This window comes from Lissotriton helveticus, chromosome 10 (genome assembly GCF_964261635.1).
Source record: "Lissotriton helveticus chromosome 10, aLisHel1.1, whole genome shotgun sequence".
In the NCBI taxonomy this organism is placed as follows: domain Eukaryota; kingdom Metazoa; phylum Chordata; class Amphibia; order Caudata; family Salamandridae; genus Lissotriton; species Lissotriton helveticus.
Window position 1 is genome coordinate 131,941,725 of NC_136071.1, and position 19,348 is coordinate 131,961,072.

The 19,348-nt window shown below is 40.2% G+C and overlaps 1 protein-coding gene across 1 annotated transcript in view; it reads right to left on the bottom strand.

The window, feature by feature from the left end:
* Window positions 1–289: 289 nt before the first annotated feature.
* The window catches only part of BAIAP3 (BAI1 associated protein 3), a 1,057,809-nt gene continuing 1,038,750 nt past the window's right edge, over window positions 290–19,348 (bottom strand). The window contains exons 32-34 of the mRNA XM_078664937.1: window positions 18,379–18,502; window positions 14,400–14,605; window positions 290–1,155 (exon numbers count right to left, since the gene is read on the bottom strand). Of these exons, the coding sequence (XP_078521063.1) occupies window positions 1,052–1,155; window positions 14,400–14,605; window positions 18,379–18,502 (434 nt within the window). The 3' untranslated portion in view covers window positions 290–1,051. The remainder of the gene's footprint in view (window positions 1,156–14,399; window positions 14,606–18,378; window positions 18,503–19,348) is intronic.

Genomic DNA, 19,348 nt, shown 5'->3' on the forward strand with positions numbered 1-19,348 from the left:
CCCCATTGGTGTTCCTTGGTGTGGTTAACATACCAATATCAAAAACACATAATCATTCAATTGTTTAGACCCGTCTGTTGCTATTATATGGATAGCCTCAAATCCTACATTTGTGAATTATTTTTCATGTGCAGAGGGCAGTTTAGGGACGCCAGATTCGACACTAGATGTGAAAAAATTGTTGTTAAGCAAGTCCATGTGCCGCAAGGTCTAGGATGTTCAGGCTGTATTTTGGAAAATGCAACACATTTATAAAACGACGGAAAGTCACACAGACCAAATGTCAGTTTCACATTTTATTAAATGTAAAATACAAATATAAAACATTGTAGTCAAACATGTTAAACATACCTTACACTCTCCTTACTCGGTTTCTTAAGTAAATGACTGTATTCATACATCTGCTACATTGCGAAGAAATCATGACTGTTATAAAAATATAACTGGGAATGTGAAATGGTTACATTCCATTTAGAAGGAACAAAACAAATCTAACTTTATTCAGGTACTAGCCAGCTAGCCAACAAGTTCATAGTAATAATGGGCACACACTAGCGCCGTGCTCTGAAGATGGCATTACCACAGATCAGTCGAAGAGTGTGTTCCATAAATGTTTGATACTGCTAGGATCTTCACTTTGGGTGTTAAATATATGGTGGTTTTGAGGCGTGTCACGTCATGCTTCAGCATATGTCCTCTTCAAGCTCCTTCGAGTGGAATACGAAACCCTACATCTAAAGTTAAACAAGAATGGTAGTACTGTACACACAGGTCACGGGTAGGTTCGAGTGCAAGGCTTACAAAACCACTTAATGGATGGAATTGAAAGGCCTTCCAAGGCAAACAATACACTGATATACCACAATAATGTTATCGATAAAACAAGACCTATTAAAAGCCTTAGGACCTTGAAAGCTGACCTTGACCCAACAGAACAATAGATAACGTACACCTAAATATATCAAATGAAAACAATTTTAACTATAATATTTATTTTTGTTTTTTGTTTTATTTTTTCTTAACAAATGTCATACATTCTGTAAAATATTATTTAGTCTTCTTCTCCCATGTACTTCTCCATTTCTTTCAGCTTTTTCACAAAGTCCTGTGCTTCCTTGTCCAGCCGTCCCTCTAGCATTTTCAGTATTGACTTCACTAGAATGCAGATCAGAGAAAACCGTTATATAGGGTAAAAGGAAAAGAGCATTGTGGCACAAATGTCTGAAGTTAACTTTCTTTATACCGTTTTAATGAATTTTGACATCTGTGCATTGCAATGTATTAGGCAACAGTTTAGCGCACATTAAAACAATGATTGTCATTGTCTGCTTTTGAGTTCTCCAGTGTCACCATGGTGTAGTACTCCATAACAAGCATGTCACTCTGACTCCCATTGGATCAACAAAATAGTTGAAGAAGTAGAACACAAGCCGAACAAGTCCCTTTTCACTGCTTTAGCTCCTCGCTCGGTGTTTCCCTGTTATCTTTGGAGCAGTGATTGTTTCTTCTCTTCTATTTATCTCTTCTTTGCCTGCTCTGCTATCCTCCTCGTCCCCTTGACACATTCTTCCATGAACTTGAACTTGCTCTTCTTCTTTACAATCTGCTCACTGATACCTCCACCTTATTGGAAGTTATCTTAACCTGTTTAAAGACTACCTTTCCCACATCTTCCAACTCAACTTGATCCTCTGTAACCACAGCTTGATCAACAATCACAGTCGGACCGTCTTCTTGCAGGACAATCTACATGAGGCCATGTTCCTATTGACGGCAACACCCTTTGCAAAGTTTGTCTCCAATCCTTCCCTCGAGTTGCTCTCTCCTCAAAATAGCCATCTCACTAAATATATCTGTTTACCACCAGTATTTCCTATTCCCAATGTCAGGCATAGGAGTGTACCTCAGACCACCCTGACATACGCTATTGTCCAGACACTTATTATATTGTATTGCTACATTTGTAAGCAATACATAGGGTGTTTTCTTTGTTTTTTTATTCTATGTTGTTTTCTTACCCTATATAGAAAATGTTTCTATGTTGTTCATAATGACCTGCATGGTGCAGAGATCATGTTATGTGACACAGCACTTAGCAGTATGTTGGATGAAGAGGTGTGAGAGATAGCCGATCGATATGGTTTTCGGTAAGCTGGTAGATTGAGCAGCTCTACTGGTTCCTTTGTGGCATTTCTTCTGAGCATAGTCCACTCAGCTAGGGACTATACTGAGTTGTCCAACTTGATAGTTTGTTTAAAGTTTGTGTCATCTGTGACATCTTTAACAATACCCTTTATGCACCCTTCGGTGCTTCCTGCACAGTCACCCTTACTTCACCATGAACCACGTTCCATCTCTGGAACAATGGCGTCATTTATCATCAGAATACCTCAATGCAGAAATACATGGGAAAATGGCAAAATATTACCCATGCCAGAACAAATCAACGTGTGAATGACCTTCCATAAAATCTGCCTACTCCACTGTTGTAATGTCCTCACTCCAAACTCTGTTCTGCAAATTCTCAGACCTGCCAGTCATCTTTTACCTTTTTCACCAGGCAACAACAAATGAGTTTGCTGTTACAACCCACTTCTTAAACTTCTTTTGTAGTCACAGTTGGATCCAACCCCTTTGTGACAGATTTTCAAAGAGCAATAACGTGGCAGGTTTTATTTTGAAAACATAAAAAACAACCACGTTATAGAAGTGATTTAACATGTGCAATGTGAAATTAAAGTTCACTGTCACGATTATAGGAATAAAATATGAATTTCTGCATAAAACATGGAGATGATTTGTTGAAGATCATCACACAAGAATATCTTCTTACATTTTCCTAGAAGTCAGAGATTTGAACTGCTGTTTGGTCAGTTTCTCCATCTGTAGAGAAACTGCTATGTTAGCAGATTATTTACATCATGCCTGACAGACAGGTTATAGTAGAGGGGATATTCAAAGAAAATCTCAGTTTGTGGGACATATTAGTACATCCACACATGGGACCTTGCAGGAGCTTTCCACAGTGCAAGGAGATTATAAGTGTGGAAGGTGTAGTGTATGTAAATTCAAAAGGGGAACACTATCTTTTAAACATTTTAGCCCAAGGTATAGCAGCATTAGACATACAAACTCTTGAATGAGAAATTACATTTGATTAGATGTCCATGCTATTGAGACTGTTGGAGAGATTAAACAAAGAGCCAAGAGTTAGGCATACGCCTCACATGTCTACCATTCAGACATAGAATTAATGCTCCTTTGATAGAATATTGCTATTTTGAATCATGGCCCAGATGACCTGTAATAGAGTGTTATCGAAACAATAACAACTAAGCCCAGAGAGACATAGCTATATTTTAGAAAAGACTGTCATGAAAGCAATTTTGCATTTTTACCATTAAGAGTGCCAATGAGGGACAGATTTAGAAATCAGTGTTATGTACAGTATTACACATCTGTAGGGAAGCCTATTGTAGGAGAGAATTCCTGGAAATAAATCACAGAGATAGTTAGCACTCACTTTATTAAGAGAATTTGATTACAGTGATTATTAACCCCTTCCATGCTGCCGTCAGCCATTGGCCGGCGGCTGCACTACCTCGCTGGTGCTGCCGTCGGCCAATGGCTGACGCGGCCCCGCCCGTTTTGCGGAAGTGCCGCACTGCCGCAAAATGGGCGGCGCAGCCGAGGGGTTAATTGTGTAGCTATTTATACATACGCATTGGTCACAGTGCTGCAGAAAATGTGGGTCCCCCAGTTGTTGCATTAGGGAGCGATTTTAATTTGAGGAATTGACTAACATATAATACTAGTGGCATGATATGAATACATACCATGCACGTCTAATGAACTGAAACTGGCTAGTTGATGAATTATCTGAATGAGCTCCATGAAACACTGACGCTCTGGGCCTCCTGACTGTTTACAGATTCGGATTTTTTAAAATTCTTTCCATGGTTTTGGTGCTGAGCCATGGGGGGCAATAACCTCTTATAAAATCTAAATCCAATAAGCCATCAAGTCTTTCTTCTTGATGTGCTGGCGCAGCACAGTATTCTTCCTAACAAAGAGATTAATCTTTCATAGGATCCCGTAAAATCGTATCGTTATTCGAAAGTTAAATTCATTGAAAAATATTTATACCCCAAGCAGCTCAAAACCAAATTGTTACAAATGCCTTTCCTAGCTGACACGTGTTTCATGCTTTGTGTGGTCTTTCCTCAAGGTCTAACAGGGCGACAAGCAAATGTCAAAGGAGTGAGGGTTCAGAACATCAGTTCTGTACAACGTCACAAATCATGAATTTTCAGTATTAGAAAAAGGTTTAACTCAAATGAAGCTCAAAATTGATTTATTTTGATGTACCAAGAAAATAAAATTAAAGAAACCTTTTGCTTGTCAATAACAATCGAAAAATAAGAGACACCAGGACAGTGAACTGAAAATATTGCCCAGGAACGTTTCACAAAAACTGTTTATAAATATAAGTGTTCTTTTATCTATTGAAAACAATTTCGAATGCTTAGAAAATTAGGTTGCGGAGGATGTAAAATTTTACATGGATTTAACGCCTTATATGTATGCCAACTTTAGCGTTAAATTTGTTTCAACTTTGTGAGCTGTTGAGCTTACTGTGGCATTCACAAAATGTTATGTTCGAATGGGAAAGAAAGTTATATTTCAAGAAGAATAAATACTCTCGAAAGAAAAATTGTAAGTGATCAAGGCTTCATTTCCATTGTTTGTGCTGAGAAGTCAATAGTTGGAAAAAAACGCAGACAAGTGGGCAGGCTGATTTGGTTATTTTAAATGTGGATGATTATTCAAAAGAGGTTTGAAAACAATTTGAATACTCCTGAAGTATAGATGAAGCTTGGTAAAGGTCCTACCTTCACATTTTTTCAATTAAGTGATGTACTTGTCACTATCCTTGCATGACAAATCGATCAATTCACCACGATAGCTTCTTGACTTTGGGTACTCTGGGTTTCTAGGTCTGCTGGAATATCTCACTCACAACCTAAAAGTAGCTGAGTTTGATTCTGAACCTTCCATTATCAGCTTCGGTATGTACCCATCTAAGAGACTTGCAATTACTTTCTCTTAAAAAGTATGCAGAATTGAAAGCCTTATTCCTTTTACACTGAGAAATTCACTACTCCGTGCCCGTCTAATTAAGAAACAAACTCATGTCATGACACCCCGTTAGTACCCTACGCTCATCTTCCACAAAGTTAGTAGTAGTTCCCACCACAAGAAAATCCAGGCTCGGTGAGTGCTAATTTACTTACCGTGCCTCCAAACTATGGACCACCTTACCCGTCAGAATGAAACCTACCACTGACACCATTGCATTTCAAAGAAACGTGCAGAAGACACACATTCTGGGATGTGAATCAGTAAACAGTTCTAAACCCATTTTATTAGTCAATAAAACCGTATTCACGCGTAAAATGATGTAAGTAAATAAGAAAATGCATTTTGCTGTTTCAGACCTTGTGATTTTAGGGAATCGCAAGGTTCGCATTCCACAAAATTCCTTTATGCATTTGGTCCCGTGTGATATGGGGGTGGTATATGCCTTTCAGATATTTTATTCGTAATTACTGTTGAATGCATTGCAAAATATACATGTTTGTGAGCCATGACGTTTTATTACATAAGAGTAGGGCTCCCGGTTTTATGATATTTATTTTTTTAACATTTCCGTCTGTATTTATCCATATTTATTTTTTGTTAATTTTATCTGTATTTATCCACATTTATTTTTTATAGCAAACAAAAGAAGAGGCTGCAGCTGGTATTTTTTCACATTTATTTAAATAGCCAATGCACGCTCGCACTCGGTTGTTATAGATTTATGTATATATGCCAATATAAGTATACTTATTATATTCATCTGAAAACTTTGCCATTGTAGTACAAGCACATGCTCAAGCTCCTAGAGTCAGAGTGCTCGTGAGGACTTAATCAGCCGTTTCCCTTTGCAACCAGCCGATATATTCTGTAGCACTTTTCCTGATGTGTGTAATTATTGGTAAACAAAGCAGGATCAATGACATAGGACACGTTGTGATCCACTGTTATATGTGGTTCCTAGGACCTCCTATACTTTGTTTTTAAAACGATCTTCAGTACAACACTGAGAAGGATGTCCTGTAATAGCTACTACGTGCAATGTTTCAAAACAATAGAGACACAATAGACCACCGGTGTCTGTAATTCTTGAGAAAAGTTATACGTTCCCTAGCCCGGTCAGAGAAAAGCAACCAGCAGTAATTGTTCGGTAAACAGCGTTTACAACGCAACTTTTACCACGCACTACCTTTACCACGCAACTTTTACAACGCAAATCATTACAACGACTTGCGCTGGGGGGTGCTCTAGGATAGGCAATAGTTTAATTTACTATCCAAAACCTTCCCTACTATCCACGGGGACTGGAGTTGGAATAGTAAATTAAACTATTCACTATCCAGCGCCCCCCAACGTAAGTCGTTGTAACGACTTGCGTTGTAAAAGTTGCATGGTAAAGGCATGCGTTGTAAAAGTATGCGTGGTAACGACATACATCCAATTGTTCGCCACCCACTGCACACGAGGGGTACATGCCGATCTCGCACCCCATCCTGTATAGCTATTTATTATTTTGTGGACTTCCCTCTAGAGACCCTGCTTCGCCTCCCACCCCCAGCAGCTAAAAACCTCAACCTCGAAATAGTGCACTCTGATACCCTGGTCATTTAGAATGGATGTGTGCTCATGCTTCTGAAAAGTCAGAAGTTTAAACAGCAATAAACAGAGGAACATAGCATGCAGCACATAGAGGGGATCTACACTAGCCCCATCCAGCTGTAGTTTCTCCTTTAACACCAGTCAGGAATGAAACAACGATACCTGCACCAGATGTAGAGCCCAACACCCGAGTTTCAAGGCGGTGCAGAGAAGTGTGATTCAGGCATGAAGGATCGCTCACCTCTCCACTTAAAGCGAGGTTGACTCTACAAAAGACCATTCCCCCTCCCTTGCTCCATGCTATTTAACCCCTTGAGCGCTGATGACAAAGCCAGCTCGTCATGGGCGTTACCTGCGCTACGCGGATGACGAGCTGGCTTTGTCACGATTCGCGCGGTTTTCAAATTTCAGCGCACAGCGGGAAAACCCGCTAGCGCGGTAGAGGTTAAATAATAAAACATAGATGTGCACCCTCCCTTTCACTTACATTGGCTTTGAAGTGGCTGGGGGGACTGTTATGCCCACACTGTGACACATGGATACGACCACGATTAGGTGAAAAAAACGAATTAGGAAAAGTAAGCAGGGGGTTCGGGCAGGCAGAGTGCATCCAAAGATCTACATCAGACAGAGCGGCATGGCAACCCTTGATTGGAGCATGGCTGTATCTGAATCAGTTTTAGCAGTATTTTAGCGTTTCTATTTATAAATACAGACAAAGGAAAAATAGTTTCCCGTCTGTATTTATGTGTAAATATCCGTTTAAACGAAAATCCGGGAGCCCTACAAATGAGTTGTATTTAGTTTATGTAGATTAGTAACTCACAAATATATTTTTGTAGTGGTAGTTGTATTGCCTCAAGTATAGGCTTTACCCAGATATAAATAGAAAAAGTGAAAGTCATGCTGAGGGTTGTTTAAATACTAGGGTTATAGCTGAAATATAGTGTCAACAGACAGCATTAGAGAGAATTTTAAAAGGAGGTTGGATGGAAAGTAGACCTAGATTGATTAAAGATATACGGTAGGATGGGGACGATGTAATTGGTGTTTGTATAATATCGACATATGAACTAAATAGTTTTTTTTTGTTAAAAATAAAGGTTTTGTCTTGTATATCTCAGGGGCATTGGTATTGTATGGACATTTTTTTAAGAGTGGTTCTCGTTTGTATGTGGTGGTCACAATTGGGACCATCTTATCTTCTCCCCTAACCCTTCGGCACAATCCTCCTACGCAGCTTTTGCCTGCTTCCATGCCCCTCCTGCCACTTACGGCTCCCTGTAATAGTTTTCTCCTTTTCCTAGTCAAGAAAACACCCACTCCAGCACCTTCTCCATAAAACTACAGAAGCCATTTTGAGTTTGGTGGAGCAGGCGAACTGCTGTAAATTAGTGGTGCTTTTGTGGTTCTCCCTCCCCATTTATAGGTGGGAACTGCTGGGTTTTCAATGGCAGAACATCAACCAATCCAGTTCCTGGAAATTTGTGGACTGGTGGCTGGTCCAATAATGGACCTGTTGGTCCTAGTGACTATTTTCCTGCCCTGTTTAGGATAGAGCGAGCATCAATACATGTCCCTGCCTGCGATCACCATGCAAAGCATACCGGTCTTGGGCTGGAAAATTGTCCGATCGCCCATACGTGGAAGAAAAAAAATCCTTGCACATCAGGGCCATTCGTTTTTTTGTTTTTCAACAACAAAACCCCACTTTGTAGGTTTGTTTCTGGAAAATCTGATACTTTGCCGAGCATAGGCAACACACACAGCATCTACTTGGCATGGTTAGCAGCATTTGGTACAACTGTTGCACCGGCAGTTTCAGTGGACCTTTTAGAGATTGCATTTTGGGAGGTGGAGGGCATTGCCTCTGCTGTGCTGACATGGCTCTACATGAGTCTGAAAGTGTTTTATGCTCAATTGACTTATTTTGCCATTTTCTGGTTGAAGATAAATCAGGTGACTGATCCCTGATGAAGTGACGTAGTTCACAAAACCTGTTGACTGAAAATAGTTTGAACTAAAATTACTTGCTTATTTATTAATGGAATTTGAATAGATCCAATTAGTTGTGTATATATATATATATATATATATATTCACTGAAAAAACCATAGGTTTCAGGCCTTATATAGTTAGGAATTAGCATTTAAAAAAACCTTTGAAATTCCCTGAAAAAACCATAGGTTTCAGGAGTTATATAGTTAGGAATTAGCTTTTAAAAAACCTTTGAAATTCACTCAAAAAACTATAAGTTTTAGTGGTGTTATAGTTAGCTGGACATTTTACTCCTACAAAACCATTGAAATTGCTCCTATATAGTTAGTTGTACTAACTATATTTCGCGCACCCGCAATCCACTGCTGATGATGTCACATGTTAGATCATTCATGACATGGTCAGTGACATCACTGATGACATCATTGATGACATCATCCAGTGAATGTGGTTTGCTTCGTTATTTAAATATGCATTATATATATAGCAATTTGCATTGAAGAATAAGTGGATATATATAAATAAATATTTGGATGGAGGATTTAGTAGCAGTGTAATTGACTGTTTACTTGACCAATTTATAATGTCTCACTAAATATAGTGGATAGTGACTAAACTGTGTGAATATCTTTATCACTTTGTCAGTTGTTGTGTAAACTGATTCTACAGTTGGTTACTAGCTATGTGAAAGTCTATATTAGTTATTGATTAGTTAACTGAGAATTTGTATGGGAGTGTGAAAGTGTGTGTGGTTCGGTGGGGGGGTGTGTGACTGTCCAAAGATGTGTGAATAGTTGATTCAGTAGATATATGAAGTTAAAACTACATGTTCTAACAGTTGTTTGGGTGAGTGAATATCTTTATGGGTGTGGTGATGAGCAAATATATTTCTCAATGGTACAGGTCCAACAAACTAGAAAAATAAAAGGCAGTGTATGTGTCAGTTGTTGTATATAAATAAGTATACATAAGACACAACGATTGTGTGAGTGACTGTATGGATAACTGTATACTTGTAATAATGATTTTATAATTCACTAAGTATGACTTACTATCTAAATGAATAGAAGAAGTGGTGTTTGTATAAGTGTTTTGCTAAGTAAATATGTAAGTATGATCCATTGTTTGCATAAGTGAGTAGGATGACTTCATATGTGAATAGAATGCGTGCTGTTTAATGTCGATATAGATGTATAAGTATTTTTGATAGTGTTCTATTGTTCATTGACAGCATGTATGAGTGAATCCATAGGTAAGTGATTAGATGTGTGTATACATCTATGAATCACTGAGTGGATTTTTATATACTTGTATTGCTGTGACAATGGATTTAAATATGATACTCTGTATTTTACAAAGAGTGATGAAAAATTGTAATAGTGTATGAAAAGGTGTATGTGATTGTCACGTGGATGATGTCATCAGTGATGTCATTTGAGATGTCATCAGTGATGTTACTGACCATGTCATGAATGATCTAATATGTGACATCATCAGCAGTGGATTGCGGGTGCGCGAAATATAGTTAGTCCAACTAACTATATAGGAGCAATTTCAATGGTTTTGTATGAGTAAAATGTCCAGCTAACTATAACACCACTAAAACTTATAGTTTTTTGAGTGAATTTCAAAGGTTTTTTAAAAGCTAATTCCTAACTATATAACTCCTGAAACCTATGGTTTTTTCAGGGAATTTCAAAGGTTTTTTAAATGCGAATTCCTAACTATATAAGGCCTGAAACCTATGGTTTTTTCAGTGAATTTCAAAGGTTTTTTAAATGATAATTCCTAACTATATAAGGCCTGAAAACTATGTTTTTTTCAGTGAATTTGCAAGGTTTTTTTAAATGCTAATTCCTAACTATATAAGGCCTGAAACCTATGGTTTTTTCAGTGAATTTCAAAGGTTTTTTAAATGCTAATTCCTAACTATATAAGGCCTGAAACCTATGGTTTTTTCAGTGAATTCGCAAGGTTTTTTAAATGCTAATTCCTAACTATATAAGGCCTGAAACCTATGGTTTTTTCATTGAATTCGCAAGGTTTTTTAAATGCTAATTCTATTAGCGGATAACGTTTTTATATATTAAAACGTTTTTTAAATCTCAAATGCCTGCTTTGCTAACAGAGTTTTTAAGCACAGGCTCTTTTGTCTCTGGTGGCCATCTTGGGAGACTGCATATCAGAATTTCTTTATTGAAATATAAGAGGATTTGAGAAGTCACTCAAAATGTGCCCTAATTTTTCTTTCTTCAGCACTAATCATAATTTCTATGGCAAAATTAACCCCCTCATTTTGTTCCTTTGCAAATTAAATGTTTTAAGTGTTAACACTTTATTCCAATCAAGATGACTTCAGGTGTGCCATACTTTTGTCATAAGTAAGACTGTTAGCGCTCTAGTTGTTCTTTAGAACACTCTGGGACATTCTGTCATTGGGCTATAGTTGGGCTACATCTGGGTGATATTTGGGCTACATTTTGTTTTTTTTGTCTCTGGTGGCCATCTTTGGGCTACATTGGGCTACATTTGGGCTCTAACATATATATAGCCCAATGTAGCCCAATATATATTTTTTCAAAGTTAATTTTCGTAAAAACCACTGGAGCACATATCTTGAGACATAGCAACGACACATCGGGCTACCAGTCCCTACAATTTTGCCAAGTTTGGTGGAAAACCATTCATCCGTTCGGGCTAAAAGTGAGTCCAACCGCCCTATGGAAATTAACATGGGGAAAACACGTTTAGGGACCCCCCTTTCATCTCGGCCCCCGCTTGACGAATCCCCCCCAAACTTTCAGGGAAGGACTGGAGCGCCGCGAGGCAAAGTTAAGGAAAATTTCAGGAAGATTCCTCAACCGGCGCCAAAGTTATTCCCAATAGAATGTTGCGATTTCCCTATGGAAAACAATCCTAACTATATATACCTACTGGCTATCGCCAGTAGGTAATATGTGTATTTTTACAGTATGTAATATGCTTTTCGTTAAAATTGTTTAGTGAGGGGCGTGCCCTTGACTTATGGGAGGTGGAGTTTTGTACCGGTGATGATGTCCCTCCACTTCCTTAACAACAGTAATCCATTGCATTTTACACTTAATGGAACTGCATTCAAGATTTATGCCATTTTGTTTTCCATAGTTAAAGCGGAACACAAGGGTAAGTCTTTGGAGTGGTAAAGAATCTCGTTAACTGGCCTTGTAAGTCTATTATTTCTAATTGTAATTGTAACGGAATTTGTGAGACAGGAGTGGAAATGTCTCCAGTTTGTCTGTCCTCTGTTATTAATGTTCAGTGTGACCTAAATGTGCGAATATAGGTGTATTAGTTGGTGCACTGAGTACAGGGGGTGTTAGTTTGTTGATCGAGATTCAGAACCTATTGAAATAAAGGAGAAATGATAGGAACCGTGCAAAGCTTCAGAAAAGTAAGCAAACAATGCATAGTCATGCTTTATGATGACCAGGATACGATCTGTTGGTTATGCCTAGTATCAAAACAAACATGATATATAAGATGCTTATGGGAAAATGACTACTGGCATACACAAAATGACAGAAAAACAAGCATTGGTAAAGACCCTTGCATGCACCTTTTCTAACAATTAGCTTTGTTAATACTTTTTAACAATGCTGTGCAGCATCAGCAAAATAGGAAAAAGAATGATGGTGTGGCTAGGTGTCAAGATCCTGCTGGCGGACAAGCAATTTCCTATGCGCCCACATGTTATTGTGTATACATGTGCCTGTGATACCAGTTTTGTGGAAGCTCAAGGAATGATGCAGGTGCCATTGTATTTTTTATTTACCATTGCAAGATGATGGATGCTACTCTGAGCTATAAATGTAAAAAAAAATGGATTTGTCTGAATGGACTTTTTTTTGTAAACAGAGAATCCTGGCAGCAAATGGCAGTTGCTGGGCCCCTGAAAAAAGTACATCTATCACAGAAAAGGAAGGAAATACGGAGGGGAGGGGGAGAAATCAACACCGGAGAAGGGTTGGAGCTAAGGAAAGTGCACAGGGGAGCAAGAGAGGAGCTTAAGCTGTGGGTTGGGGAGAGGAAAAGAAAAGCCCGAGTTGTTGAAACAATGAACAAGCTGGGGCTGTGGGGAGGAGGGAGCAACACTGAGTATGCGGAGAGTGGGTTGGGATTTGAGGGGTGAAAAGTAGCAGTAGGGCCCTTATTGTTCTGGGGCGGACTCTGAACAGGAAATATGTCTTTTGCGGGTGAGGTGTTAGGGTGTAGTTAATTTTGAGTATGAGATAATGCTCAGAGTATGAGTGTATGCTGAGGAATAAAGAAGTATTTGACTGCAGCTCCTGGGTGGTGTATTTCATTCGCATGCTCCATGGTCGGGTGAAGATGCTGCACTATGTATGTGTGCGGCGGAAGGTTAGAGTCAAAAGGGTGGCAAGGACTCTATGGCCCGGGGAATGGACAAACACAAGAAGAGAAATGAATGCTATTGAGTTAAAAGCAAGGAATGGGCTGGCTCTAAGCCCACAGTAAGTTTTTGGTATGGTCAGCAAAAGGTCTTTCTTAGACGAGACTTAGAAAGCGCAGTCTTTGGTGCGAGCACCCTCAAGAACTCTGCGGCAGAGACCCTAAATAAAGCACTCTGCCACTTAGAAGGAATAAGCCCGCCTCTGTGGCAGTGTAGACTGGTGGCTGCCTTGGCCTTTAAGGGCAGATTGATGTTGATAATGCAGCAGATTTTCCAATGCAACGAAGAGCATAAAAAAGCAGTCATGGTTGATTTTTATTAGGGGTGGGCGTAATTTGCGAAATTGACTTTCGCAAACTATCGCGAAATTGCGCAAAATCTCTGCAAAGCTTTCAGAACTTTCGTAAAGATGCGGAGATTTCTTTTCCCGCCTGTTTGCGATGTGTTTTTGCGTGCTCGCGGGAAAATGTACCTCTAACTTGCGCATGCGGTTGCTAATGGGCGCGGCCATCTTGCTCGCGATGCTTATTTTCTCTTCCAGGTCGAATGACTTGTTCGCGATAGCGCGACCGGTTACTAACAATTCAACATCTCATGGTGAACGGATAGGAAAACTCGTCGGTGATGCAGGGGACCTGGTAAGTCGCTACTGCGTGCGCATGAACGCATTTTTAAAGCGCGAACAAGAAAAAACATCAGTTTTTGCGGCAGATTGCGAAAGTTTTGACATTTTCGCTCTCTCCACGAAAATGTCAAAATATCGCAAATTCCGCAAGCATAACGAAATTTACCACCCAGGCCTAGTTTTTATGTCCTTACAACGTCAAAGTAAAAACTGACGGGCTGCTGTGAGGTCGTCATTCCCTTGAGCTTGTAAAGATGTAATTCACCCCATTTCAGGCATAGAGCAGTTTCAGGGCCTTTTCAAAACGTTGTGAAACAGTATTGTTTTTCGACATTTGTTCTCTATTTTAATATCAGAGGTGGTTCCCTGGCACGTTTCTATTCTCTTATTTCTAACTACAGGAAAATACGATTAGAACATCTTTTTACGTTGCCTTTAGCACTTTCACCACTAGATGGCAGACACAAGCCTCTGATTTATATTTAAACCATTCTGTGACTAGAGCTCTCAGAGTTTGGTGCATTGTGAGAACCGTGGGAAATCCGTGAATACAAACGTATATTGTATAGACATACAGGGAACTCTTACCATTGGCTTTAGGTCTTGTCAGCTTCAGTACCGTTGGGGGGACATTTTTCACGCCGCCCGACACCTGGGGCTTGTTGAGTCCGGAGACGACGTTCATCGGCAAGATGGCCTCTCCAGCGAAGTCATTGGTGGAGAGCCAGTCGTGGTCCATGACTGTGAAGAGGATGCAGGCAGACTTCTTCCGGCATTGTTCTAACGTGGCTGAGCTGCAAGCAAAGCGACAATTTTAGAAAATGGAGAATCTTTTGTCTTATCTAGAGGACAGAGATGCCCTTTACCCCAGCAATTACACATCAGGATTTATAAATTATGAGGAGAACGGCCTAGCCAGAGTGCACCATAATTGCCAATTAATTACAAAGCTGGGACTCCATTGGGGACATAACAGAGGATTACAAGGTTTAGTTCTGTTTTTGAGGTTATGACTTTGAGCTTTGGAAGGTTTTTCAAATAATCTGCCTCTGGAGAACCTTCCGGTTTTCAGTAAGAGCTTGTAATACATTGAAAAGTGAAGTGCCATTTAGTCTTTATACAGAAGTGTGTGGACGGGGCCTAGTTCATATTATTATTTCTCACCCCTAATATAAAGTTATTTTGCAGATACCAGTTCCTAACTCACACATTCTCCACATTTGTACCTTTAGGCATACAGTTGTGAACCCGGTCATGGGTGGCCGGTAAGGGGAAATTGGGGGTTAGCACAGTGCCACAAAGTTGTAACTTTAGGGATTTACACAAACATCCCCAGTTGGTTTGGGAATTGACAGCAGAAATGGAGGCAGGTTGGAGTTTGGTGTGTTCATGTAAATGAGCCATTTTCATAGATTCACATGTTCACAACGTATGGACGAATCTCAGCCGCTGTTATTTATTCTGGCTGCAGCCTGCTATGCTACAGGGCTCATGCTACACCTCACCAGCCCAACAAGAATGAAAGCGGTCTGGGGTTTGCATCTGTTCCCATTCAGAGACTGTGTGGGGTACTAGTTTGGGCTACGCCATCCCTTTCGGAGAGTAAAATCTGAATTGCTTATGGTTGGAGCTTCTGCAATGGGGCACTTTATGTGAATTTTATCTTCTTACACACTCTTGTCCTCCTCTTCTCCTTTTTCATCATTTTCTGATTTTTTCAAGTGTACTTGCTTTACTTTTCTCTGCAGCTATTCATAAATTCTCCTTTGTGGACTCCAACCTTTCATTAACTCCTTTTCATGGCCGCAGCATGCTTACTTTTGCATTCCACTAAACCATCATAGAAAAAAACGATTTTCTGGCTTAAATACCTTTATGCATTTAGGGCCATATTTATCTAGATGTAACGCAGCACAGAAAGTAACCTTGCTGAGCTGTGTTGAAGGGAAAGGGCAGGAATGTGCCGTATTTATCACAATATGTGCAATCCTGCCTTTTTCCAGCCTTGATGCACAATGGGCTGACTAGTACCAACGCAGGCTTCCTTGCATGGTGCATGGGTGTTTGCCTTGCATGTAGGATTTTCTTTGTGCAGGAATGGGCACCTTGCACCTTCTTGCACAAAAACAATAGAAAGAGGAAGTAACACGGAGAAATAAAGATACTTCTTCTCATTAAGCTTCCCCTGGGAAGGTATAGGATTTTGGTGCGTTCCCCGGCCTACCAGAAATGACAAATCTGGTAATGTGTCAAAATTAATTGGAGTTGCACGGGAACACCGCTGCAACGCCTCCATTGGGCAGAGGAACACAATGCAGGGATTTGTGCTGTGTTACTCCTGATTTAGCAAGCCACTCAGGGCCACACAAACTGGCTTAGAACACGCATTTTGGGGTTGTGTTGCACGTGCATCATGTTGCGTGGTGCAAAAGTGACACTACCCCTTTATAAATAGGGCCCACAAGTGCATATTTTCAAGCCCCTATTGCCACAGGAACATCACTTTTAGTGACGTTCCTCTGGCGATACGTGCTTCGCCTTATTTACAAGGCAGCGTGCAGCCACTTGCTGTGGCTTAACGCTGCCTTGTAAATAAGGCACCCTTTCACGCGGTGCTTAGCGTGAAAGAGGAGGGCAAAGGGTGTTGCATGGGGCGTTCCACCGTAACACCCATTGATTTTGACGCTGCCCCCCTATTTACAAGGGAGGCATATATAGCAGGCAGGTCCAAAATTAAGACCAGAGAAAATGTGGTCTTAAACAGGCAAAACGAGAAGAAATGCTTTATTTTCGCTGTTTCCACGTGTGCTGCGTTATGTAGCACACATAGAAACAGCAAAAGCCCATTGATTGTTAATGTGCAGGAAGGCAACCTTTCCTGCACAGAAACAATCTTTGAAACAATATGAAATGTTGTAACTTCTATGTGTGCTGCATTAAGCAGCCCACATAGAAGTGCCAAAAAGCCATTTAAAGATTGTTTATGTGCAGGAAGGGGCACCTTCCTGCACATAAACAATCTTCCTCTCAGTGCAGACACCCTTGCATTATGGTGCAAGGTTGCCTGTGTTGGCACTGGTCTGCTAAATTTAGTACCAGCGCAGAGGGAAACACAGAGCTGCACCATATTGTTGTAAATATGGTGCAGCCCTGCGTTTCTGAAGTGGCAGCGCATGGTGTTACTCCAAGGAGACTAATGCCATGCTCCACCGCTTCGTTGTGAATATGCCCCATAGTGTCAACTATAAAAGGCCACAATTGTACTTCGAAGTTAAGAGCTTTGCATGTGGAGGTTTTGTATTTATATTTTTGTTGAGTGCATAGAGTTTATTATATGAACATGTTGACTTTGCATAGTCCGTATCTACCACTGTTAAGAACTCCACAATCTTTCACCTGTATTTCATCTCATGTATGTGATCTGAAATCGTGTCCTCTTTATCAGCAATATGTGGTGCGACTTATCTCCCTAGCCAGTTTTGTAGTATGTAAATAACACATGGTACATTCATTTTATTTTAAGAACAACATTCTCAGGTAAATAACGATCTGTATGGAATAGTTATACTCCAAATAAATGCTTGGAATGTCTTAAATAGCATTGTGTGTTCTCAGCTGAGTGGTGGTCTGTAGCAGCTAGGAACGATGGCTCTGTGTCTGCTTGCTTTGGGTGGTATTAGAGAGAAAAGTGATCATAGCCTGATTCACCACATGCTGTTGAATGTTAATATAGTCTTGTAGCCGGCTACACCAGCCATTAAATACCCGCTCCAGGGTTCAGCTGGGCCTTTAAGGAGGGGGCTAATTTTATTGGCCGGTATAGTCCTCCTACTATTAGAACATTCCGCTACTAGAGAGAAGAATGTTCTAACAAATAAAACAGGCCTCGGGGAGCCCGAGTGGATTTAAAATCCCTTGACCTCCCTGAGGCTTTTGTTCACATCTACACTGTGAACCGCAAACATTGGTATGTTGTAACTTCGGTCTGTTATCGGCCATTAGAAGCCCGGAGCACTCCTTTGTCTTAAATGGAGCTCCCAACATTCCAATGTTCTAATTACTGTTAATTTTCCTTTCTTCTCATCACACACCCTGCTCTTCCACTCGTGCCCTTAATTGTAGTGCTGACAAATAGCAAGCAAGCGCGCTAGGGCAATACAACTTAATTGTGTTAAAAAATGACATCTAGGTGAACTGTACTTTGTTTTAAGTTGTTTTCAAGAAAGCAAATAAAGTAAATCTATGATAAGTTAGGCGCTACAAACATTCATACAAGTGTATTTAATGTATTATAGCCATAAGGAGTGTAACTGCAGCATCATGTTTGTGAATGCTTGGCAGAAATTAAACCCTTTTAAGCCCAGGTGCAATGTGTGTCCCTCCCTCAGAATACAGGCTAGTTGTACCTTCAAAAGAGGTTTCTTTTTTGAGAAAAATCCATCAGGTTTTCCACCAATATCTCCATTCTACTGTTCACCACCTTCTATGTGAATGCATTGTGGACCCTCTCTTGTATGCTTTACAATGATTGAACCACACACCACCGTAGGCAGACACAGATACTTACAAATAAAAGAGTTCATCGTAGACCGGGTGGAGTGTTTTAGCTTTCACCTGCGTCCGCTGGCCTTTGGCAAATGGGAAAACATGATGAGGACAGAGCTCAATGATAACAAAGGGATCGCTGAGTCCTGGAAGAAAGGTTGAGATAGTTAAGAAAGGCGGGCATTACAGTGGCGGCGAGTACATGGTTTTTGTACTGATTCATGTCTCCGCCTACAGCTTTAAGCCCAGCATACCCTTATGGGTTAAAGCATACCCTGATGGGTTATGGATTGTACTCTGTGAACCCCATTTGTTATTATAGAATCAGCATATCTGAAATGTTAACAAAGAAAGAAAGTAATTCCCAGAGCAGGCAAACTGAAAGTGTTTTACAGCAGTCTATTTAGCTCATAGCAAGACTACAGATGAAGACTTTATCTGTGTGAAGAAACAAACACATTTATGTTCAGTATCTGAAGAATCCTCCCAGAGGTGGTTATATAGGATTTATTGAATTTAAGCAACCTGCTGAAATGAAAGTATTCATAGGTTTCTGTTCATGGAAAATAAATTTAGGCCATCGAGGGATGTTAGAAATGGCCCTTTTTGCAGGGTTATCCCCAAACGTTTTGCTTTTTCCTCCTATTTTCCCCTGACCTGTTTGTGTTGGTTTTAGGACCATGGGCACTTTACCACTGCTAATCAGTGCTAAAGTGCATATGCTCTCTGTGTAAACTGTGTTATGGATTGGTATTTTCATGATTGGCTTATATGATTTATGTGTCAGTCCCTAGTAAAGTGCACTGCGAGTGCCAGGGCCTATAAATCAAATGCTGTTTGTGGGCTGCAGCACTGGATTGTGCCACCCACGCAAACAGCCCGTAAAGTGTAACTCTGACCTGCCATTGCAGAGCCTGTGTGCATCCTGGGGCTGCCATGTCGACTTGGCATGTGCACACACTTGCCAGTCCCTAAACCTTCCCTTTTCTACA